Genomic DNA, 27,159 nt, shown 5'->3' with positions numbered 1-27,159 from the left:
CATACACACACACACACACACACACACACACACACACACACACACACACACATTATGATTTGAGAGAGAATAAGGATAGGAGGAATTGGAAGGAGGGGACATGGGAGGAGTCAGAAGGATGAAGTAAAGGAGAAAATGATATAATTATTTTTAATTGTCATTTTAATTGCATAGAAAATATTATTTACCATCAAACTAACATAATTTCATGCTTTACATGTGTGCTGTAATTACTTCTGAAGAAGATAATAAGGTCTAGCAAAAATATCACTAGTTTAACACGGGTTAAAACTTATTTCTAAACTGAAAACAACCTTAAGTCTCTGTATTTGGGTCTGGGTGGGAGGCAGAAGTTGACCTGTAACAGTGAAAGTGGTAGGCAAATCAATACATTCAGGCACGGGCTGACCCACGCAGTATCAATGTCAGCTAAATTTTAAATAGTCTATGCACATACTTTCCTCCACACTTCTCCTGGAGTTCTCTACTTAGAAACTTTCCCAGTTATGACTACCAAGAGGAAAGATGCATAGACTAACTCTTTACAGCTTTCAAATCCACAATTGATCTCAATCTCCATTCTTCTCAAAGGAAGCAATTTGTTTAGCGTGTCATTCGGCTTTGAAGCATCATTTTGCTCTTTAACAACAACATCGTGGTATTGTATTCTGTGTTCCAGGATCTCAGACGATAGCTATTATTTAAGTAAGTACCATGTTTGGATGTGCGTGGATATCTGTTTTCTGGCCCAACAAATTTACTTCTTACAATTGCTTTAGAATTTGATTCTGGCCATACTTTTTTCGGTTATTTTTAATTTCCTATTTTCTTTGCAGTGCACCATCCAACCCAATTCCAAAAAAGAATGCTACATTTATCTATGTCTATTCAAGCGAGCTATTAGAGGCTGTTACAAAGAGGAAAACAGGACCCAGGCAAATTGCCATATTTTTTTCTCCAAACCAAAAGAGCACAAGTACATAACCTTTTTTGCTAAGTAAGGGCATACTATTCCTTATAGATGATAAAAAATAATGTTCTCACTTCATTATAAACACTAAGCCCTGGGTTAGTTCAGTGCTGACACATATTAGGTCAAGTATGACTGTCTGTAGATATAAGAAAGTTCTGCGGTGGGGATCAGGGAGGTGTTGGTAACTATGTCCTAGGTTTTGCAATTTTTAGCGGTATTGTTTTTAAAGTCATTTAATATTAAACAATTTCACTTGAAAGTGTAGTAAAAGTTCTTTTAAAAAATACTAGCTGGGAGATGGTGTCACACTCCTTTAATCGGAGCACTTGGGAGGCAGAGGCAGGTGGATCTCTGTGAGTTTGAGGGCCAGGCTGGTCAACAAGGGCTAGTTCCAGGACAAGCTCCAAAGTTAAAGCTTTGTCTCAAAAAGCTAAGAAAGAAAGAAAGAAAGAAAGAAAGAAAGAAAGAAAGAAAGAAAGAAAGAAAGAAAGAAAGAAAGAGAGAGAGAGAAAGAAAGAGAAAGAAAGAAAGAAAGAGGAAGGAAGGAAGGAGAAGAAAGAAAGAAATGCTTCCCAAATTGTAAAGATGAAAAATAGAAATATCCATATGCATATACCTACATACACACTTCACATTTGGAGAAAACCTGCTAACGATTTAACATGAATCACAGAAGTGCTTCTGTTGTGCTAAAGTTACTTGAAAAGTCACTTTTGTACAATTAATGTTTGAGATGAGTGTCTACTTTGTATCTAGATGAGTCAGACTGTCAGAAAGGGGAGCAAATACTACTCGTTGGCTTTAAGAAGAGGAGAACCGCCGGGCGGTGGTGGCGCACGCCTGTAATCCCAGCACTCGGGAGGCAGAGGCAGGCGGATCTCTGTGAGTTCAAGACCAGCCTGGTCTACAAAGGGAGTTCCAGGACAGGCTCCAAAACCACAGAGAAACCCTGTCTCAAAAAAAAAAAAAAAAAAAAAAAAAAGAAGAGGAGAACCTGTATCCTGAGGTAGATTAGCAGGAAACAGCTTTAATTGCTTTCCTGGAGAAGTAGTCAGAAAGCTCTGGGAACAAAGGTATCAGGGGTCTTCAGAATCATCATAAGAAAATTCCAGTGTCTGATGCAAGAATAGACCTTGTCCTAAGCACATGGCTAATTGAAGGTATTGTGACACGGCACTGAGTCCATTAAAGTCTGGAACAAAGACCGCTGTTCTTTATGGTTGAGTTCCTTGCCCATTAGCAGATAGCAGAGAGCATTAGCAGCGATAGCTTCCTCTTTGCCGGCCTCAGTTTCTGTTCTCTATTCATGCATCGCCACAGCCGATGGGACTTTTGCAGTAACAAACCAGACCTATCATTAGCTCTCACTTCAACCCACTGTGAATATTCAGCACTTAAAGAAAAAAGCGGATATCTGCTGCTTGGAGCTGGCATATCTGACAGGAACTGTCTTCTACTGAATATAAACAGCTTTGCTAAGAATGAACACCAGATAAGGTTAATTATCTCACCTTATTGGAGCAAGATGTAAACAAGACCTTGCTGTAATAAAAATTATGAAACTAGAATACTGTTTAGGCCTTAATATTAGAGCAAGGATGTTCAACATCAGCTCATAGAATGGAATATTATACCCAAACCAATTACATATACATAGACCTTTCCTCTATCAAGGAAAATAAAAGATGTGTTAAGATAAATTATAAAACTGCTCAGACGCTTGGACAGCACTAATCCAGAAAAGAACGATGCTTCTTTGAATCTTTCCACCAAACTGTCTCACACAGCTCAAAACATGTCATCCATCTCCCTACAGTGGATTTTGAGATGCCATAGCATCTATCATTGTGCATTGTCTTACTGATTATAGCAAGCCAATAAACCCAAGTCTGTTTAATAAAAGCTATTTGATGATGATCTTTGACTAGAGAAAATAGTAAGACAAAAAATAGCAGACATGGTGATGAATATATTAACACAAAAATATTAAAATATAGCATGTGCTTTTGACAAGACATCTACTACTTAATCACTGGCTTAATTTTTACTTATTCAAATACTAGTAAATGAAATTTTGCTTTGCTTAGGCAAATTGCAATTATTCCTGAATATGTACATGTCTAAGTAAATCCACATTTGTACACTATGCTCATTCACATACACACATTTTGGCATCCCTGTGCTTCCCAAGTACTTGCATGCTTGATATCTGTTCATTTGGCAATATCTTCCCTTGGACAGTGCCTTCAATTTTATAAGAATTTTGGAGTCTCCACAGGGTTGTCTTATGCACAGTGACAGTCTATTAAGGAAGACTCCCTTCATAATCAGGAATAATTGTAAAATGATAAATACATTCGTAGCAATTTACCAAAAGACTAAGTGTGCACAATATGATTCATTTACCAATTAATTATTTCATTTTCACCCTTGATGGTTCCTCAGTTATAGTTATCTAGCAAATAAAGTACATATTATTTGAGTGACAGATTATGTCTATATGTTTCCAGCCTCAATGGCTGCTTTAGTAAAGCAACCAAAAGAGCAGCCTACAGACGTATCTAGAGAACATCTCACCTTCTAAGTAACTAAACTGCAGTGAACATGCAGCCCTGTGTTCAGGGTCACTATGGGAAAACTAGTTATATGTCATCCAACGGGAACACAAATGTTCAGCTAAGCAGCTCAGGGATCATGTAGTCAGTTCTCAGTTCTCCAGTCAGTGTGATTTTAGTGTCTTAAATGCAATCACATTTGATATATTTGGATTCTTCATAGCACAAACCTTAAGTGTCAAATATTTCACTACTTTGCATTAAACTATGACAAATTCAACTGTATATTGATATAATGGGCAAAGTGCTATTCATTGTCTCTTTTTCATAAAGCTTTTACACATTTAATTTAGTCGATTATAGGTCCTATGAAATATTTTAGATTATTAAAATGATATTTTGGAAAAATCATGTTTTTGTAAGACCATGGTCATAGCTCATAAAAAACATTCAATTACTATAAATAAAGATTTGTTATTTGCAATGAATACAATTAATCTGAAATATACAAATATAAAGGGAGATTTCTATGAAAAATATGATAACATTTCAGAAAGTGAATCCTCTGAAGATAGTACTCAGAACAATTGTGTATAGCCAAATAAAACTGAGACTCCGTAAGTAATTTCTCAGGGGTGAAAGCTATGAACTTAATGATTTGGAATCATAATCTAAAAGTATAGGATTCTTGCACAGATACAGTTTCAAAACAAGAGTATAAATGGATGAGTAATGTGATCCAGAGCATAAAGATATTAGATGCTAATTTTAGAAAAATTCACAGCAGGTTGACTAGATTAAACCTTTTCGTACAGAGAATCTATTGCTGTTTCCAAATTACAAGCAGTAAAATATGAACAGCTGGTTCTCTTTTATTGGTTTCCATGCAAAATGATTATTTTCCGCTGGGCAATTACTGGCTGATTTATTTCCTGTATTCATTTGCTCACACATTAATGTCCCTAAGTACTTAGAGGAGGTCACGGTTTGCCAGTAAATGTGTTTGAAATGCATAAGTTACACTGATGACTAACGTGTCCGATTTTAATATATTTTCAACCATTAGATAAATATATTTTGCATTCAATTTTTCAGGACAATTTAAATGGTACAAATGCAGTCGAAACACTGAGATGATACCAACCATGATAGCTGAGCACAAAAAAGCCACTTGTCGTGAAGTCACTGTGGAATTTGATTAGAATTTGATTGGAAGTGCTGTATACTGATTCCAGTGCAGTATTGCCACTAAACTGTCCGATCTGGGGTGAATTTTGGTCGGGACCATCCCTAGTAGACAAAAGTTGGGAAGGAGAGAATGACACTGATGTTCTATAGATTTTGAATAAATTTTAATGAAGGAATTATAATCACATGGCCTTACGTTAAGAGCAAAGCAAAACAATCCTTGAACTAAAAAACATGATGTTGGGAAGCCATACACCTGCTCAAGTAATAATGGACTAAAATATGAAATGTAAAAACGACATGATTTACCTAAATAAAATGTGCCATATTTACTATAATCAATAAATGAACTTCAGTTTTTAAACAGCACTGGGCATCTCTTAATGCTTGTGGTGTCTTCTGTTACTTTCTTTGACCACAATTGAGTGTCATAGACTGTTCATATTAGCACTCCTACAATTCATGCAGCATTTCTGTCCGTCTGTGATTTACCCAAAGTTTTCTTTATACTTTTGATAAAGTAACTTCAAATGATGCGGTAATAGTATAATTACATTACTGTTTAATAAATTATTACAAGAATTTCATGACCATATAATACATTTATGACCTAAAGAGAGGACTTTAAATTTCACCAGATTTTATGAATAGAGAACTTCCTTAAACCTATTATGGCAATTGCCCGCCTCACACATTTTCTAATAATGATGTCAATTCTTTTTTCACTCGTAAGGCTTCCGCTATTTTATAGGACAATCTTCTAAAATCTGTTTATCATGTTTGTCTCTTTCTGCAAAAAAAAAAAAAGGCATACTGCCTCCCTCAGTTTAGCATGCTGTTTCAAATGTCAGATGGTAGTTTGTAATAAAAAATTGTGATTTATTTTCATCTTGACCTAATTGCATTCATAATGTAATCAAGCAAAAGGAACATTACTGGCTTACCACACAGTAATGAAGTCATAGATGGGTTCTGTTTGAAGAACAGTAAAATTGATGTAGATTCCATTCCCCGGGGGGACTCTTACAAGCCAAAAGCAGTCTTGGAAGTTTGGATACTCATCAGGATAACCAGGAGAATAAATGGTACCATTCATTGCAGTTATATTCCCACCGCAAAGAGCTATGGAAAAGCATCCATGAACATTTCTTTTTGTAACAAACTTGTGTTAGATAAATGGTACAGCCATCAGCAGTTATACGACGTCTACATTATCTTAGTTCATGAGAATGTACACAAAGGAGTCATTTCTTAAGAATTTGTCTAAATGAGGTCTGAGATTCATCTGCTGTCTTTGGTCATCACAAGGCTCATTAACCACTTAAAATACTGTGCATTAATGCAATACAACTTTTCTCTCATATTATGCATACATAATATGGGTATACAAATTGCATTTCTTTTATTTTCCACATTAATTTTATAGAATAGGAGCTCAAATTAAATAGCTGTATCTTGATTCTTTGTTTACCATACTGATGTTAAAAATAAAAACTCCTTTCCCTTCCAGATACATTAAATAAGTTCTAAATTGACTGAAAAATTAACAACTTTTGTTGCTACTCTCACTGGCATATTAATATTGCTGTTCTTAATAAAATATATATTCAATTGTTTGTTGTTTATCATTTTTCTGTTATTAGAAATTCCCTAACTAAAGGCAAAACTATGCGATCATGCTTTAGAGAGTAAGCAAATAAGGTTGTCACCAAAAGTACTGCTAAGAAATTTCATCATCTAGAAGATAACTTTTGTTTCAAAGCATACCTTCACACCTTGGAAGTGGATGGTTCCAGTTCCGACTGACGCCATGAAGACATGTGAGAGCTGAGTTGCCGATTAGTGTGTATCCTGGGAAACATTCAAATGAAATGGTTTGGCCCACAGTGAAATCATTTCCAATGACAAACCCATTTCGAAATGGGCGAGGATCAGGACAGCTTTGCAACTGATAGGCTAGAAAATAAAAATGAGAAAGAAGGGCACTTATCTTTTCTGAATTCCAAAGACCACAAGTGGGTACTATTTGTAACTTTGCAATCAATAGGGTATTGCTCATGCTTAGTTATTATATAAATACTAATTAGAACTATGGAAAAGGCTGTCAGAGACAGTGTAATGAGAATTTCTTCTCATACCTATAATTTTCATATTTAAGATGATAATTCATAAAAATGCATCACTGCCTTACCCGCTGGTGCAATTTATCTAAATTATGAACATGAATAGAGATACAAACTCTTCTTACAGCCACAATTTTAATCAAACATATTATGATTCCTTAAATAGAATGTAATTGCTTCCTGGTTGTGCCACTTGTACATAGAATAGAATAACTACATACATGTGAGCCTAATTCTTAGTCTTTTGAGTTTTAAAATATTTTCTCTGAAGTTTCTATGCTGAACTGTATATTTTGATTAGTGTGAGCTGTTTAATGCTGAAATATAGTTGTTCCTTTGTTTTTCTTCTTGTGTAAGATAATATTGCCCTTTTGCTTGTTTTTGACTGAAGGGCCTCTCCCATCTCCTTTCGTACAGTGGGTACTTTGTAAGCAGGATTTGATACATCTTGTGCTTATGAACTGTATTTTTAAAACTATTTGAAACTTTATCATTAATAGTGTTCAGTGATAACATGGCATCCATCAATAGTATAACATCCAGGGATTTCAACAGGCTTGTTGTCTACATCAGCTACTCTTTTGGGTCATATATGTGCATGCAAGCAAAATGCTCATACACATAAATAAATATTCAATTCTGTATCTAGAGTTTACCACACACATGTTTTGAGTTGTCTAGTACCACAGAAGAAAATAAATTTTCTGTCATTTTAAAATATTTATATATATTTCTTGAAGATTAAAGCTAGTTCATATTTCATGGAGATAGTGAACTGCTGTTAAGGGTATAGGCATCTAAGGTAAGTCAATAAGCAATTCAAAGATCTCTATATTAAAGAGATAACTCCAAAAATATAACATTCATGATTTCCTTTAAAAATTAGGCAAAGAAGTTGCATAATTTTCACACTTCTATCTATCCAACTCAGTCATTACAACTATTTTGTATAAATTATCATTTTAAGTTTTAATTTAATATCAATCTAATAGTGTTTAGATTTATAATATCAGAAATAATATAATAAGTCAATATCTTGAGTAATCATCCGTGATATACATAATGGTGTATATGTCACAATAATTTTATCAATAAAATTCACCTTAAGTTTCTGGAATATACTACATATAACAATGTTATGCCACTGAGGAAATGGAGATCTACACTCTATCTTGAACAGGGAGACTAAGGATTTTAGTCCAGCTCAACTATAAATCTTGTTCAAAACCATCAATATTTTCTTGAACATGGACCTAATGTAATATATGGACCTTAGTATATTTTCCTTATATTCTTACGGCACTATAACAAAACTCTGACATTCTACCTATGAATAAGTTTATGTATAATATAAGGTAAAAAATTACTTTCAATTTACTTTCATATAAAAGTAAAAATTTATCTTCACTTGTCAAGCTTTCACTTTTTAATTATTTTGTCTTGCTCAATTTAATTATGTCTTAGACAAATTAAAACTTATTCCTATGATTTTCTATGTTCTCAGAAATAAAATTGCATGAGGAGAGTGAATGATTTTTTTAATTTTCCTAATTGAAGCTTGCTTGGTTTAGCTTCCTTTATCTCCTAATATGACTACAACATGCTTATATTAAGTTAAAGAACTCCTAAGAAGTTATTTAGGACTGATGTAGGAAGTCCTTCTGTATATTTTTGCTTTTATTGGTTAATGCATAAAGAAGCTGCTTTCGCCTAATGTCTTAACAGAATATAGCCAGGCTGAAGGAGATATATAGAGAGAGTAGGTGAAGTCAAATGATGCATGTAGTCACCAGAGGGCAAAGACACAAGATGTCACTTGGAACCTTCCCAGTAGGCCATGACCCTAGTGGTAAAATATAAAGTAATGGAAATGGGTTAATTCTAGTTGTAAGAGCTAGCTAGCAATATGCTTAAGCTATTGGTCAAATAGTACTGCAAATAATATAGATTCTTAGTGATTATTTCAAATCTGGGCAGCCAGGAATGAACAAGTGGCCTCCATACTACACAGGACTTTGCACAAGCTCACCCACGCTGCTGCCACTGAACTAACTACCTTTCATGTTTTATCAAACATCTTACCTTGATACACAATATGAAATCCCTGTTTGTTCTGTGAATAGTCACTGTGAAAATACAAGCTAGTTTCGTGGGTTGTGCTAAACAGGGAAGATGGTATTTGAGGACCACTGAGTCGGCCAATGACAGTACTAGTTTCTGAGGATCCGCTCCGTACTTCCAAGTAATCATGTATGGTTTCTGTAGAAAAATTTACAAACTGGAGATGGACACCTAAGGAAGGAAGAGCAAACGCAATGTTATTTGGAATTATTGCACACATGTATAAACAGGAACAGGCACACAAATTTGCATCCATGTGCTTAGATATGTTTGCATTTATTTCAGAAGGTATATTCAAGATCTGTACATGGTGACACATGCTTGTAACACATGGGAGGGGGAGGGTGCAGGAGTAGGAGTATAAGGCTTCCTAGGCTGTATTAGTGAGTACGATGCCATCTGAGGCTACATAAGACAGCCATAAGGAGAAACAAGAGATCGGAACTCTGTTTTGCTGTCAACCCCAATGTCTTAGCTTTGCCAAGATTCTTCAGTGAGTACATGCTCATCCTAGGCTTTTCAGACTTAATAAACACTAAATTCAAATGTTAGGTATGCAATACTACTTTGTAAATGTAAATTTGGATTTCCTTGCAAAGATAATGTGATAAATTCAATAACTTCGAGAAACAAAACTTTATCTGTATACTACTTGCTTATAATATTAGGAAATGATTTACAAAGATAATGTCACATGAACGTTAAGTTTGCTTTATCCTCAATACATGTTCCCAACGCAGACAATTTGCACAAAAACACTCAGCATATTTATATAGCCATCCTCACTCTGGAAACAATACAAATGAAATAGCATCTATATGTTAAAAGGTTAGCTGTATATCCATAGATATTGTAGTGTTATTCACAAAAATCAAGAAGTGGAATCAATCTATTTTTTAGTGGATTATGAATTGCTAAAGAAAATTTGCTGTGTATATACACAGACAAATGTTGTTTGTGAAAAAGAAAGGAATTCACTTTAGCAACACAAACCCCAGATGATTTTGGAGAATGGGAAGATGTAGGACATATGATCTCAGTACGAATCCTGAGTGGGTAATTTACGTCAGCAGAGAGTAGAGTGTGTTCCCTAAAAGCCAGGGGAAGAGATTGGGATATGCTACATTTAAATATGCCAATATCAGTCAAAAGAAATTTTGAAGAAGTTCTTTTTTCAACATGATGACTGAATGCCATAATATGATATTATGTTCTTAAAAGTGCTAAGAAATTAAAATTGCAGCTGCTATTGCTCTCTATAAAACAAATAAAGCCTTACAATTAATGACAAGCACATCTGAACTTGATTAACCTTCCCATTCCACAATGTATTCGTAACTGAAACAAAATGTTTCATATATGTATGTGTATAAATTAAAAAATAAGAGCCAAAAGAACACCCATGTATATTTACTTATTCTAATAATTCAAGTAAAATATATTTTGTCAAATCAAAAATTACTAAAATTATATTATCCAATAAACATAATTTAATATACTCATGAATGAAACTTTAACTTGTGGACATATAATGCATTAAGAATGCATTAATAAAGAACAAAACTTCTTCCATATACCAAAGCCGATGGGCAGCTTTATTGTCCATGTGCAATCTAAGCTGCTCGGATAGTTTCCAGGAAAACCAGGACTGAGGATCACACCACTGAAATCTGACATGGAACCACCACACTGAGCTGTAAAAGAACAGAATTCTTATGTAATACAGCATTATGGGATATATTTCTATACTAATATGGTATTGAATTTATTTTGAGTCTTCAAAAAGCATCTAAGATAATACAATTTGATTAAAAATTAAACATAGTCCCAATTCTAGCAAATGCTCGTTAATTGTTAAATCACTATTCTAGAACAGTACAAAAGGCATAATCACTCAGGAAAAACAAAGGGCAGCTGAAGTCAATGATTGTTCGGCAGGTAACAGTTCTCACGCATTGAATACACAAGAAAAAGGACATGTTCCTTCTAGTGGTGGAAAGCTAGCAGACAGCTTATATTTCTTTCTTAAGTACATCGACTGCTGTTTTGATTCATTCAAAAGATGAAGCATTTTTTTTTTTTTTTTTGGTTTTTCGAGACAGGATTTCTCTGTGGCTTTGGAGCCTGTCCTGGAACTAGCTCTGTAGACCAGGCTGGTCTCGAACTCACAGAGATCCGCCTGCCTCTGTCTCCCGAGTGCTGGGATTAAAGGCGTGTGCCACCATCGCCCGGCTCAAGATGAAGCAATTTATACTAAAAGAAAGCCAACAGTTATAGTTGTCAGAACCATATAAAACCTTCTTTCTCCTGTTTGTAAGAAAGCTCAATAAAGAACATTAAGAAAATTATTGGCTTCATTTTATCCTAAAAGAATCAAGACAAATGAAGAAAGAAATATAAACAACAGTGAAAGACACATGTATTTGAAAGTTTAGTCAGGTACAACAAAGTTTATCCTGTGTTGTACCACTATTGATAATCTAGTGGAACATTATTAAATTGCATGTTGCTAATTTAATTTTGTACATAGGGTAGATACAATTATTTATTGTATATTAAAGAATATTTTCATTTTAGAAGCCATTCCTACTGTCAATGAACAGACTTATCACACCTTCTTAGAAGATATATAAGTACAAGACTGTCATTTGTTGTATAAGAAATCAAATTTCATGGTTATCTAACTACTTATAATTTCTATTTAAGATTTTTCAACCAGTACATATTCAAATTTGTATTGTATTTCATAAACAATAATCCATAAGAGGTTTTATCTATGTGTGATGTTTAGTGACTAGTCTGACATGTATACTCCAACATACATAGTCTTTTTTCTATCAATCTCTATACATATGTATGTATACAGTCAACATGCTTATAAACTCTTCTATCAAAAGTATAACACAATTAAGTTCTAAAATGGTTTTCTTCCATTTAATGGTCAGTTAGTTCATTGGCCATTAAATCTATTCAATTTTTAACACTATGGTGAAAAGTTAACTGAGCATCTTGGCTTCTGGACTGTGATGGAAGATGAACAGATGTCTCATGCTTCTGTTTTGACTTTCCCACCTTGGTAGACTGTGGGTCCAGAAGCTGTAAACTAAATAAACATTCTCTCCCTTAAATTTTACCAGAATAACAAGAAAATTAACAAGACATTGTTCATTGACTTTCTAATTTTGGCCAATATTTCATTTAAAATACTTTAATTTTATGTCATTTAGAGCCCAAATATATTATGTAAAATACAAAACAGTAAAAAGAAAACTACAAAAAGAAAAATGGCCCTCAAAATAAAATTAAAAATAAAATTTTTAATTCATGGGTTGTTTTCCTTAGCTCAAGTATTTCTATGTCTATATGGTGACAATAGCAAAACACTGTGAATTCTTTTACATTATATATATATGATTAATTTCTTGCTAGTCTGTAAACCATCATGCTTATTATATTTTTAAAGCAGTGCATAACTATTTTGAAAACTTTACTTGTATTCTACCACTAAATCCATAATGTGAATCACGTGCAGAGCTGAACACTTTAAACACATTCTACCCAATATCTTCAAAATTAACCTGCGAGGCAAGCATTGCTATCTCCTTTAACAGGTGACAAACAGAAACTCAAAGAATAAGACTTTTCAAACCTATTATGCATTGAACTGACATTTGAATACACTAATGTATATTAAAGTCTAATAAGTATCCCATGTGATTTCATATAATTTCAGCATATGCACTGAAGTTTACACTTTGTACTTTAATTTTATTTAAAGTATTGCCACTATATAGTGCTTTTTTGTTTGGTTCTTTATTTTATTTTGCTTGATAGCTAGCAATAGGATATTCAGTTATCATTCTGAGGTATTTAATATTTTTATGTCATATTAAGAAAATGAAAAAGGAATAAAAGCAAATGTATTCTATTAATATCCATATTAACTCACCCATTGATGTGTAATTAAGCTTAAAAGTTACAAAATATTAACATTAAAAAAGAAAATAATATATATCAAAGTAACCATTCCCTAAAAGACAGAAAAATCAAAATAAATTAGAACATGGGTTTTAAGTGAATCTCTTAATTTGAGAAAACATAAAATTTCTGTAGTCTTTTCATTTACCTAAGCAAATGGGGATTGGATAATTCCATCTTCTTACAGGTCCAGGCATACATGTGATATAAGAGTGTCCCTACAAAAATGAGACAATGTGGTTCAGTACACACTTACCGAAGATTGAATGAGGTGTAGCTTTCTAAATGATTAATGTAATGTCTACATGGAGAAACATGGAGATATTGTCATTTTATATCTGTGAGCTTTAGAATTGCTTGAGAAAGGTAATTTTACATACCAGGGATAAAATTTGAATTAAAAAAAGGAAAGTCTTTATAGAAAGAGCAGTATATCATGTAAGCACAGAATTGTGGTTTTCATATTCCTCTATCCAAGGATGGTCTACTCTCAACAAACTAGTTGAAACAACTGAGTGAATAGTACTTTGCATCATATTGGTCAAAAATGAATGATGACACACATAAAAAACTGTCATACTTATTTTATAAAAATCATCCTAAAACTTTAAATGTGAAATCATAATTTAAAATAAAATATGAAAAATTTAAAACCCTTTTGGTACTTAAGAGATTAAGAATATTAAAATAATATTATAATTTAAGAAATATAATTACATATTTATTCTCTAAGAATTTTTCTTGTTAAAAATGTGAAATCATTATTTCCTTTAATTTTTAAAAATTAATTTTGGCAAAATTTATGGATATTATCAGTAGACCACCTGCATGAGTTCTGAAAAAAACAACATTCATAAAACAAGTATCAATAAATACATGATGAATGTAATTCTTTGAGAAGGAAATTTTTAGTGGATGTTCAGTAATTTTCAGAATTTTATGGGATTATTTACAAATTCTAAACATTCAGGAAGTCAGCTGCCACAATTAAAGATAGATTCATAAAATAAATTAAGTATTTAATTCACTTTATCAGCATATTTTTTACTCAATCAAACAAAAATAACCTAGTTCATTCCAGAATATTTTACATATGAATTGAACACTGTTTGTTTAAAATCAATCAAAGTAGCAATCACTGGTCCATTGAAATATTCAAAAGTCAACAGGATGATGGAATCTTGGTAAGACACGGGTTTTGTAACTGACTTACCTGAAGGGAGTAGCCTTGATCACATTGGAAGGACACCACATCACCAACCATGTATCTGTCTCCAACTTTGATTCCACTGCTTGGAGTTTGTGGCTCAGGACAAGAGTCCAAACCAATTGCTATGATCATTTAATGAGAATATTATAAATAACTTTCAAATGATGACTATTTCGATTATGCATATTAAGCTACCTATATTGTACACAGATACAATTTATTCTTTCATTTATATTTTATCATTCAAAACTATTTCATCTTTAAACATACTTTGATCATATGCTTCCCCTCTCCCATGTCCTTCCAGATGTTCTACTCCAATTTTTCCTGTTTCCAAAAATAAGCAAACACCCTCTACACAAATCCCACAAAATCAAGAAAACAAAATAAAACTGCATATAAAGAAATATAACAAACTCTAACCAAATAAAAGCTCAAATTAAAAAAAAAAACTGTGGACTCCATTATATATTGTTCATCTACTCCTGAACATGAGAATTGTCCTCAAGTGGTTAATATACAGTGTTATTCTATTTGAGAAAGATGATTTTGCCTCTCTCAACTGGTAAAACGGACAGGTATGGGAGACGGTGATGTAGGAAAAGGCATTTGAGGCAAGCCTGGCCTACATACCTACATAGCAAGTTCCAGGATAGCCAAGGATACACAGAGAAACCTTGTGTTTCATATACATATGTATGTATATGAAATAAACATATATGTGAAGCATATATGATAGATATGAAATAAATATGTATATATGAAATACAGATATTAACCAATGCTACTTGAACATCAAAAGACCAGAATCCCTGCTATGAGATAGCATCTTTAATAAATGAGAAAGAAACTACGAAATTTGAAAAATATGGTCACATAAATAAAACATTCAAAGTGGCAAAACCAGTTGACATGCTAAAAAGGATTGAGAAAAATCATACAAGTCCCTCCCTTGCATGAAGAACTGTAGGCAATTAATGGTTGCTGAAAAGAGATTGAATTCAATTTTACTAGTGATGAAAACCATGACAGGTTCTCCAATCATGAGCCTGAAACTATGAGAAACACCAAATGTACCAAATACCTATATTTAAAAATACGTTAGTATTTACTCATATGTAAATAGCAATAAATAAGGATAATATCATGAATTTGTGAGGGAGTTGGTGATACACAGGCCTTGGAAGTGGAAGATGGAAGAGTAGAAATTAAGTAAACATAGTATGCACAAATGAAATTCTGAAAAAAAATAGAGCTATTTTCGTGCATATTAATTAAAATACTTTGCCATTATTTGCCCTTTATGCTTTTTCCTATTCCTCTTCCCATACTACTAGACTCTACCTTCCACTAAAGTCCTTCTATGGTACCTCCATGACAAATACTGGGGAAGATTTTCTTGCTTCTGCCTGCCCACACAATTCTTCAGAAACATTAAATCACAAAGAAAGCTTTGTGTTTCACTGAGAACTCAAATCACTAAAAAAAAAAAATCAAGTTTTCTTTTTAACTAAGAATTAAATAATGGCATGATTCCAATAGTTTCATTATATTTATTGATAGTTTATTATTAAATATAAAAGTATATAAACTTAAAGTATAAAAAAATCTTATCCCAAAGTTAGTTTTCTAAAAGTTTTATCTTTTATTTTAATTTTTCACAAATACTTCTCAAAAATATAAGATAGTAAATCCATTTTTATCTTCCATAAACCATTGGAAGAACTAATCCAATGCATAATTCAATTGGTTCGAAGAATAGTCACCAAATATACACACATATATTACACAACTATTTTAATAATAAAATTAAAAAGCAAAGGGTAATGACATTTGTGTAGCACCTCATCTCTGGTCACCATGTTTCTTGATGGTAGATGGGCTTATGGTATCTACATCTATATTTCGAATGATGAATAAATAATTGTTCAGTTGTCTGATATTTATCTCTGTTGGTTGACTGAAGCTCCAAGGGGAAGGTTAGTATATTTGAGGACCATTCAGGAGCAATGCTATGCATTCAAAGAGAGTGTAAAAATGGGGAAGGGGCTGTCCTTATTTTGATTATTTCTCAATAAAAATTAACTATCTAATTTTTAAAATGGAAGGCATTTTATTTACTACCACAGAAGTTAGTTCACAATGCATTGTGCATCATTAAGTTTGTAAAATAATCAAGAGACTGGAAATGATGGCACCAAAGAGCAATACTAAGACCAAAATTTGAACATGTATTTGAGACAGTCGTGAATCTGAAAATGACAGTGGTTAGCCAGTATCCCATGCCCAATGCCATAATTATAAAAGTTCCATAGTTTTTGACCTTTGACAATCTTGTACTTATTGTATATGTCTAGAATTACCAAGTTGTTATCTGATTTTGACATATTTAAAAATCTTGATGGGTTTAACATTTCCATCCTTTATTAATATTTTTAGATCCAAAAAGATAGAAGTCTTGTGTTTTCTTTAAGCTGATTTAATACCCATTAAGAAGATCTAGACATTAAAATTATCTTATGTTTTCAGTCATTTTCATTCATTACTGAATCAGTAAGTGGGTTTTGATTTAAACATATGTACGTTTTCAGCATGATTTAATGTCTCTTTGGTGACGTTTGTGGTCCTTAGTATTTTTGGAAATAAATTTATTACTCTTCAGAATTTAAGCTCTCCCTGTGATCATTTTTTCTATGAGCATCAAATATTGTGCACCTTCGTTTTTTTCTTTTCTTTTCCATGAAATACTCATTTGTAGGCCAAGTATTCTGAAATCTATAAATATGCAGCCAAAGTCATTTTCTTTTCTGGGGGTGGGATGAGTAAGTGATCTATCAGATAGCAAAACAGCAGAACACTGAGATCCTCACTGGGAAACAAAGAGCTGCAAAATATTTAGGAATCTGACAAAATAGTAGCAAAAGTATTTTAACATTAAAAATGGATAAAAACTCTATCTATTAAATCATGGCAGTTTTAATTTAACGATTCTTATATAAATATATTCACAGAAAAAATGATCAAAAAAATTATACCAAATCAGGCAATCTGATCCATGGATATCAGAATCCTCATGTTTGAATTAGTTTGTAATGTAAATTTAAATTAAAAATTACACGTGAATTTTAAATAATCTACTATATTGAAGTATCATGTTTAAAATGTCTTATCTACTGCATGAAATAAACAATTAGCACTTAAGTCAAAAGCTTACTTAAATTCTTTTTAAATGTTTAATATGAAAATAATAAAATAAAAATAAAAATACATTAAGCATTTTATGTTTCTGTATTTTCAGATTATCTATAGCAATATGAACTATTTTTATATATCATAAAAGAGAATAATATAAGAATTAACACCATTAGAGAAGGTTAGGGTCAAAGTTCACCTTCTCTTTTATATTTATAAAATATTAAATTGTACAAAATAGTCCTTTTGAACATAATTCAGAGAAGACATTTATGTAGACTAATCAGGGTATCAGATAAGACAGGAAACCAGTGGTCAATTTTTAAATATGCAGTAAAATAATTTATAATATCTATTAATCCTTTTAAGATTATTTCCATATTTATTTATTCAAATAAAATTCTGATTGTTTAAATATTCACTCAAAATAGTTCCATGAAGAATTTAGTGAGAAAATAAATTCAAGAGGGTATTTATAGAAATGCCAAAGGAAAAAAGAATTTTTTGTCAAAATGTTGGCAAAACTAGAAGTTTTTCTTCCAGTTAATGAAGGTTAAACTTCTGATTAACAGTGGCAGTAAAATAATTGAGACCTTTTAAGCTTTCTGCATGGAATTCTGTGTCTTTGGCTTTAACAACCTTCTTCAGATAAATCTTCTTTTAATAGAATTGGATCAATTAGCCTTGTTTTAATAAAAAACAAATAAATGGATTCAAGATCAAATCCATATTTTTTTAGAAAATTCACAATTATTTCTGCCGCAAGTCATTAGTAATGGTTACTGGGGCTATACAAGCTAAACTTTCATTTTATCAAATTGTCAGGATTTATATATATAGTATACAATCAATCTCTCGCCAAATCAAATAAAATAAAAGGTTGGAGGAGTACAGTGTAAAAGAGCAAATAAATTTAGATCTTTTCTTCAGGAATTATTTTAAGAGTAATATATACAAAGAGTCTGAAAGTTATTAATTATGTTTGAGTGTGTGTGTGTGTGTGTGTGTGTGTGTGTGTTTAGTCATAGAGGTCAGAATGTTGATTTGAATTTTTGATAGTCCCATTAAGGAGTTTTCCTGTTGTTATGAGTGTATATTTCTTTGAAAATGAATATATTTCATGGAGCCCTCTAGGAATATGCAAACACAAATTAAGAAAAAATTATGTTAAGCAAAGATCACATGAAGTACAAGTGTTTAAAATTCTTGCACATTGTATTATCTCAAAATGGGAGGTTACAGAGCTAGTTCCAGGATAGGCTCCAAAGCCACAGAGAAACCCTGTCTCGAAAAACAAAAAAAAAAACAAAAAAAAAAAAAAAGGGAGGTTTCCTCATATCCAGGCAGTAAAAGTGTAGCTTGATTTATAGTAACTGAACCCAGTAGTAGTAAGTTGCAACTATTTTTTTATAGAATGGAATAAAACTATAAAGTATCCCCAAAACGAAGACAGTCAACAAGATTAACTGGAAATAAATTTTAATCAAAAGACAAATAGAGAAGCTAAAGTATGATTAATGTGTAAGGGTTTTATAGGTTAAGGAATAAAATGTGTTCATAAAGATTAATTATCCTTATTTCAGAGGATACATTCAGTCATAGTAGCAAATAAAATTAGAATGACAAATTCTAGTAATATGATTTGGGTGGGGAATGTTTCTACATTTAATACTTTATGAGATGTGAGTTACAACAACAAAATTAGTGTGAGTAAAAAGATAATTAATCCTAAAATCCCTGTTTTTCTCACATAATCAATTATGTAATTAGCTCAAGGGAAGAAAGCATTTTAGTAGTTGTAAAAGTAAACTCATTAAAGCCTAATGCATTAAGACATAAGCAAACTGCTTAGGGACAGAAGCAATAAAATGATAGTGCTGAAACAAAGCTTCCATGATAAGACAGAGTCAAATAGAAAAATGTCAGGACGTTTAGAATTTGGGGTAGTATTTTTATAATTTATGTATTCAGTTTAGCCCTACAACTCCTAAATGGGTAGAGAGACTACCCTGCTTTCCCAGTATTTCAGAGCAACTTTATTATCGGTGAGTAGCAGAGAAAACTGAATTTATTACATGAGCTCCACCTGTGTCTACCTAGAAGCCCGTGTTCTTAGATTTTGGAAGACATCTGAAGTCCCACAAGGACTTAGAAGCTTTCTTTCAGTGTAGTATATGGCTCCTCCTTATAAAATGTGTGTGTTATACATCGAGAACAGATATATGTCACTAAATTATAGATGCTACAAAGATCACCAAAGAATTTTGCAGTAGCAAATTTTAAGGTTTTCACTACAGAAGTTAAACTACATGGTAAGGTTTTTGTAGATATTTTTGATGCTAGTGTGAATAGAATTGCTTCTTTATCCTTTTCACATGTTTGCTGTTGGTACATAGAAGAGCTTCTAATACTTCTAACAGAATTTTTTATCCTCCCATTTTCTTAAAAGTGTTCATTGTTTCAGCTTCCCAGTAGAATTTCAAGAATTTCCTATAAATAAGAGATTATCTAGGGGCTGGAGAAATGGCTCAGTGGTTAAAAGCATTGCCTGCTCTTCCAAAGGTACTGAGTTCAATTCCCAGCAACCACATGGTGGCTCACAACCATCTGTAATGAGGTCTGGTGCCCTCTTCTGGCCTGCAAACATACATACAGACAGAATATTGTATACATAATAAACATTTAAAATTTGAAAAAAAGAGATTATCTAAATAGGTAGAGGGAGAGATATAATATATACAATATTTATATATAAATTTTATATATTATACAGAGAGATCATATATATACATATATGCCACACATCTGCAAATATGGATAATTTGACTTGTTTTGTATATGTATCCTTTTTCTTCTCTTGTTTCATTGCTTTTCTTAGTGCTTTAACCACTATAATAAAGGTGTAAAAGCAGTGGACAGCCCTGTCTCATTCATGATTTCAATGAAATAGTTTAATTTTTCTTGAAGCTGGGTTTAGCATTCAGGAATAAGAAGATGGATCTCTTCAAATTCTTGACCAACCTGGCTTAGATAGTAAGTTTGATGATTGCCAGTGCTACACAGTAAGACCTTGTCTCAAAACCAAAACAAACAAACACCCACTAATTTTTTCTCAATTTAAGATCATGTTGGCCTTGGATCTGTCATATCTAATCTTTATTAAATATATGCCTGAAGAAGTTTAAAGAAATAAAATATGTTTATTAAAATCATTTAAAAATTTTAAATAGCAACTAGAAATACAGATGTTTTCTAAAAATCTAAGTAATTGAACAACTAAAACTGAAAATTCTCAAATGGAGAAGACCCCAAATAATTGATGCATTTATTGACAACCCATAAATTAAATATATTTTTGCATCAAATGTGGTTATCAAAGATGCATAATTATAACCATGACACCATTTATTTTAAACAAAACAAAAAAGCAGTATAACAACAGAAATTAAAAGCTGTAAATTCGATAAATGATTCCTATTATCCAGTATTGTAGAAAACAGAAAGAAAAAAAGAACGAAGGAGGTACAAAAAAGAAAGACTACCAGTGTCTGTGCCCAACCTAAAAAAATTTAGTCCATCCACCTTTATCTCTGTGAAAGCTGAACAATAGCCCCTACGCAAAGAGGAATGTAATTCATGCTAACACAGGGTAGCAGAAGCCCTAAAATACCAAAATACAAATCAACATTCTTAACTAACACTATCATGTTTTCTTTTGAAAAAAAAATACATATAGCCCAAAAATCTGATTTATTTGTTTTAGTTTTGTTATATCAAGCCATTATGATTTAGATTTGTTATATCAAGCCTTCTTTTTACCAGGCTTCTTCCTGTTCAGAAATACTATTTTTCTTAACAAAAGAAGAAACTGACTATTTTTTCTGAGTTTTAATATTATATATTCACAAATGGTGTCAGTAATATTTTTCAAAAAATATAAAAATTTCAAAAACTGTAAATGAAGTAAATTTTCATTGAGAATTTTGTATATATTATCACACATTTTAACACTGTGATTTTGAAAACCCTACTAACTCAACTATTTGTAATATTTAAAGAGAATAATTTATGCAGAATGATTAAAATTGTCAGTCGACCCAATGCAAGGCGTGAGGCCTACATAGATTTATTTTAAATCAGTTCCTAAGAGCTAGAACTCAGAAGAAAAAGAAAGTCCAGCTCAACAGGTGAATCACACAAACTATGGATATAGTGGTATATTATGAAATAAAAACCAAAGACAAGGTGGAAATCCAAAGAAACCATCTCTTTAGAACTGGCTATAAGCCCAATTAAATGTTTTCCTTTATAAAAGATGCTGTGGTTAAGGTGTCTCTTCAGAGCAATAGAAACCAAAATTAAGACACATGCCTTTTATTGTTGTTGTTGCTTTAGTGAGCCCTTTAGTGAGCTCAATCACCAGAAATCATTAATATATGATTACTGCCTCTTCTGACATCACCTAAAGTGTCCAGAGCACTCGTAATCATTGGTGATGGTGAAGATAACTCCAGCAGCTATGTAAAAATACATATATTCACTTGGATCCCAAAAACAGTTGGAATTCTGAAACAAGATATGTCATTGGGAGATTTTAAAGCACTTTAAGATTATTATAATACATGGTTATCAGAGAAATGTTGAATATCATAACCGTATTAATAATGCTTGAATTGTTTTGTAATAATTTCTCAAAATGTTCTTTCTCATAATTAATGCCTCTTGTGCTCACACACTATGTGCTCAGCTATGGATATAACAGTTGATAAAGTGGTTATTTTTAACTGTACATGCAAATTGTGGACGAAGACAGCAAAGACTGATTAAAGATTATTTATTTTAAAATAAGATGTCCTGAGACACACTGTGATACCTTCTAAATAAAATTCTCCAGGACCAAGGTTCATCTTTAAACTTCACTTTTCATACTTGGAAAATAGGGTTAATAGATTTCCATTAACTTCCTTGTAATGTGTGTGTGTGTGTGTGTGTGTGTGTGTCTGACTGTCTGTCTGTCTGTCTGTCTGTCTGTGGGGAAGGAAATCAGTACCCCAATGACAGTCTGTGCTATATCACTGAGCAACACCCTCAGTCTCAAAGTATTATTTTTCAGCTCTTGGCTGGTTTATATGATATAGCATCTCCCTGTGCAAATAAGGCTGCCACAATGCCATGATTTTCTTGCTTCAGTTCTGGGAACACAGGATTGGACTACCATCTGAATTAATGATTTTTGCCAAAATTAAATATAATATCTATGAAATGTGGAGCACAGTGTTCAGTAAGTATCACAATCTGAAGTATGCCAAGTATTGGAAGTAAAATGATGAAAGCAAAAAACAACATAACCTTCCTTACTCCATTACAATTATGACTATGTAGGTGGGAAATACTTCTGAAGAACCTAAGCCATTTTTAGATGTTCACAATGATTTTACTATGGTTTAAATGCATGATGGAACGTGAATGACAAATGCCTCCAATGATATGAACAGATAAATCTAAGTGAATCAAAAATGTTTTGCTTACAAACTTTTAAAAGAATCTTTGTTTCAAATATATATATATATATGAGAATTGAATTAAACACATACATAAAAACTTTTTTAAAATACAATTTTATATAATTTAAATTTCTAGGAATACAATTTGTATTTTAAAAATTAAAATTTTAACTTTATTTATAAAGAAATTATTTTCCTACATCTACTCTTTCTTCTGGCTTGCTGATAGATATCCGGGTGTGCAATGAAAACACATGGCACAGTTCACCGCTACCCAGAGTAACAAGCTCTCTTGATTAACTTACACACTTTGGTCTGCTCTCTGACAGTTAGAAAAGCAGCACACTGTGCTGCTCTCTGTTGGAAATAAAAATGTGCATCATATCTTCCAAAAGTCATGGGACACTTATTAAGAGAGATAATTCAAAGATACTAATTAAAATCAATATCTACACATTAATAATTGTAAAACATGGCAGTACCTGGAAAATAGGCGTTTTTATTCTTTCCTCTAATGCTGTATCATTCCAGTTAAAGAGGTGTTATTAGAAACAGCTTCGTTGGCCAGACAATGCTTCCTCTTGACCTTTCCTCCCCTTCCACTCTTTTCTCCTTACACCTCTGTTTTCTGTATGTGGCTCTGAGTGTTCCCTTCAACACTCTCCCATCTTGTCAGCCTGACTTCTACCTCTATCAGCTCTAAGTCTCTTCAAATAGCATCATCTCTGTAGAACCTCCCTTGGCCGCCACAGCAGCCTCTTCTGCAGCCTTCACATTATTGAGCCCTCCATTCTTTCTCCTATTCTCTTTGATGTAACACATTTCTTTCTGCAATTTTACATACATGACTTCTTTCTCATAGACATGATTGTTATTATCCATGTACATCTAATCCACTGTAGTCATATTGTGTCTTTTATCCTTTCATGTTAACAAGGCACAGACTGAAGTTTTGGGGATCTAGGAGTGAACAACTGCTGGCATTATAAAGATGTAAAGGTGTAGGGTTAAGCCAGCCCCTTTAGGAGGCGGGTTTGCCTCGGGCGAATGCATACCAATAAATGGTTGTGTGGGAGGCGGCTCTGGCCCTTTTCTTTCCTATCTCCTGGGCTACCCGGGAACCTAGGTTCTGTAAGTTTATCATTAAAGTTGTAAATATTCCTTTATATCTGCATTGCATTTATTTACGCCGATACATAAAGGGGGCTTGCACAGTGGATCAGTGTGCAAATGTTCCCAGGGCAAAGCCTGACAACCCGCATTTGATCCTCAGGATGCACACGGTGAAACGAGAGAGTGGACTGCCCTGATTTTTTCACTGGCCCTCCATACATTTGTTGTGGAACTAGTACATCCAAATATACATAAACACAAATGCAAAAATTAATTAATTTACTTAATAAGACCATTACATGAATGTAATGTTTTAAAGAAAATGCATAAAGGCAGTAATAACAAGATACAAAGCAAGAAATTCTGAGATTGACTGGCTAGGTCAATGAGGTCAAGACTTTGGGTAATAAAAATTAAGAATCTTTTAGCAAGAATAAAAAGAGTCAGAGTGGGTGGATGTCACCAAGAGAGAAGGAATTATGTAAGGATGTGACAACAAGGCATAAAAATCTAAAAAAAAAAAATTAATGTTTCATGTAAGTGGAAAAATACTATAAAGGCCTATGAGAAAAGTTACAATAAATTCTTTCTGGAGTAATGTGTTTGAGGAGGCTGTCCTTATGTAGTAGAACACAGGGGTATGATGATGGGAAATAAACAAATAGCTAAAGCGATTGATAATAGGACGTTATGGCAAAGAAGCACTGAGCAGAAGGAAGGGCCATCTTATCTGCTGTAATGATGAGCTTATTACCAGAGGTCACATTCCAAAGCAAACTTGTCCAGAACAAAGGAGGAAGATGAGTGTAAGCAATTTTTAAAAACAAGCTTATCCTCAAGCGTTTGCTGTTTCAAAGGAAAAAAGTAAAACAATCTTTTTTTCTGTGTAGTAGTTATATTATCAGTAATCTAGATTGTTATTTTTTTCCCCTTGACTAATCAGATAGTTAAAACCTTTGCTTTCTGGGAGGAATCTTAGCCAAAATTTTGAATCCCAAGACAGAACACCTGCCCTGCTTCCTGGAACTTCTACTATTTAAAATATTTCTTTAGGGATGTAGTAAAAGTCTGACTCCTTGGATGAAAAAAAAAAGTTTTTTATAGAAAACCTCAGTGTTCTGCATCTGTTGCTAGTATTTATGGTGATATTATGAGATTCTAATTTTCCCATTGTGTTTCCTCCCTTATGCTACCCTGTGGGAAGAACATTTATTTCAGTGATTCCAAAACTAAATTAGTAAATACGTGCAGTGCAAGAGATAAGCTCTCCACACATAGAAAAATTAATATAACTATCTCATTCACACACATAAATATTATTACTCGATTATTTTCCTTAAATGACCAACTGCATAATCACCTTTTCTCTGTATAGGTATCTAAATTCTGCTTTTTTGAATGAGTAATTTATGAGTAGAAATGCAAATTATTAAAATGATTATGAAAAACATGATAGACATTCCTCAAAATGCTGAAACAACAGCCACCATTTGACCAAGAAGCTGATCTATATTATCTGCTGCTTAGTAGCACTTTCTAAAGAAAGTATAACCACTATATGGGTTAGGTATCTTATGCCCACTGCAACACTACTCAGAAGAGCCAAGATACACAACCAAACTAGGTGTCAGATAAAGAAAACCTGACACCTATTCACAGTAGATCCTTGTTTATCCATTAAACTTAAGTCCTGTAGTTTGTGGCAACACAAATGGAACAGGGGACATTGCGCTAAGTGCAACAAGCCAGACACAATACAACAAATACACAAAAAAGAATTGATCTCCTAGAAGTAGAAAATCTAATTATCTAAGAGGTAGTAAAAATGTGTGTGGGGGGAGGTGTAAAGGTGTGGGAAATGATTACAGAAGTTAAATGTACAGGAATAACTGCTAATACTCCATAGTATGGTCAGTTGGGTACCAATAGTTGACAATACTAAACTGTATTTCCAAATATAAAGTTTAAAAGCTTCTTAATATCCCCCAATAAATAAGATAAATGTTTAAAATTATGTATGCCAATGACCCTAATTGGATTCCTACACAGTACACATGTATATTGATGTATCTCGATGTTCCCATCAGTATATATAATGATTATGTGGCCACTTCTACATTTTTTTAAATATATGATCTCCTAGATCACAGTCCTTAATAAACATGTTCTTCCTTCACCTCCTCCTGTTATTTTTCTTTCACTTAAGCTTCTGTACGATTTCATTAATGTTTAAAATAGAAACAAACCCCAGGCAGGGAAGCCTTAATCAGCACACCTGCCCAATGCAGGGATATAGGAAAACCATGTCATTTGTACACAGTTACACGACAAGGCAGAGGAATTCAGAGAAAGAGTGAAAAAAAAAAAAAAAAAAAAAACAGAAACCAGAGAAAGCATATTGGGCTTTGGGTCAGCATCTGAAAGAAATACAATAGAAGCAAAGTCGGGCGTCGGGGGATCTCTCCTTTAAGAGTCAGAAGTAAAAAAAAATCCTGCCAACCTAATAAACTTCAGGGTGACTTTGTAATGACAGGCTAATTCAAAGTGTTTTTCTGTACATATGGAAGTTAGCAACTTAGAAGTCTAGTAAATAATCTGCTTCAACAAATGGACAGGTTCTTATACTACCATCAACTAGATATCTGTCTGTTAATAAAAAAAATATATTTTTGAATCCTGATAGAACTATATTCATTCTTCCACAAACAAAATAAATTACATGAAAAAAATGACTGTGCTTGGGTAGAGGGCACTGTTTGAAGTAATGTCCCTGAGCTCTCTCTGAGTGAACAGTCAGCCTTTCCAGTCACTTCTAGAGAAGATTCCAGAGCAGAGCACATGTGGAATTCAGCCCCCTATTCCATTGTTATCCTAGTCAGTCTTTCTAACCGGGAACCAAAACTATTGTCATGACTTTTTTTTTTTGTCTATGTTTCCCCTTAAAATGCAGAGAAGAACTTAGTGATTTACCCCTATAAAGCTATCATTAATATTTAATTGTCCCACTTATCACCGCACTGTTTGAATTCAACTCCATCGTTTGCTATTACTACGCTGTTGACACTGTGGATGAGCAAACAGAAGTGAATCATGAAGACTATTCCCCAGTCCTTGCTATTAATTAAAAGAAGTTTCAGCTTCTGCTAGCACTGATGAACGACCTACAAATAGTGTCATTTTCTCCTTTACTTCTCTCCTTTCC

The 27,159-nt window shown here is 32.9% G+C and overlaps 1 protein-coding gene across 2 annotated transcripts in view; it reads right to left on the bottom strand.

Moving 5' to 3' along the window:
• The window catches only part of Csmd3 (CUB and Sushi multiple domains 3), a 952,990-nt gene that overhangs the window by 78,253 nt on the left and 847,578 nt on the right, over positions 1-27,159 (bottom strand). For both annotated transcript variants that reach the window (XM_026785886.1, XM_026785885.1), the window contains 7 exons: positions 14,152-14,270; positions 13,087-13,156; positions 10,538-10,654; positions 8,922-9,131; positions 6,484-6,672; positions 5,661-5,838; positions 4,673-4,818 (listed from right to left, as the gene is read on the bottom strand). In XM_026785886.1, coding sequence (XP_026641687.1) covers positions 4,673-4,818; positions 5,661-5,838; positions 6,484-6,672; positions 8,922-9,131; positions 10,538-10,654; positions 13,087-13,156; positions 14,152-14,270 — 1,029 coding nt within the window. The remainder of the gene's footprint in view (positions 1-4,672; positions 4,819-5,660; positions 5,839-6,483; positions 6,673-8,921; positions 9,132-10,537; positions 10,655-13,086; positions 13,157-14,151; positions 14,271-27,159) is intronic.

This window comes from Microtus ochrogaster, linkage group LG3, assembly GCF_000317375.1.
Source record: "Microtus ochrogaster isolate Prairie Vole_2 linkage group LG3, MicOch1.0, whole genome shotgun sequence".
Taxonomy (NCBI): Eukaryota; Metazoa; Chordata; class Mammalia; order Rodentia; family Cricetidae; genus Microtus; species Microtus ochrogaster.
Note: the sequence above shows the minus strand (reverse complement) of the source record. Positions and strands in the feature narration are given on the sequence as shown.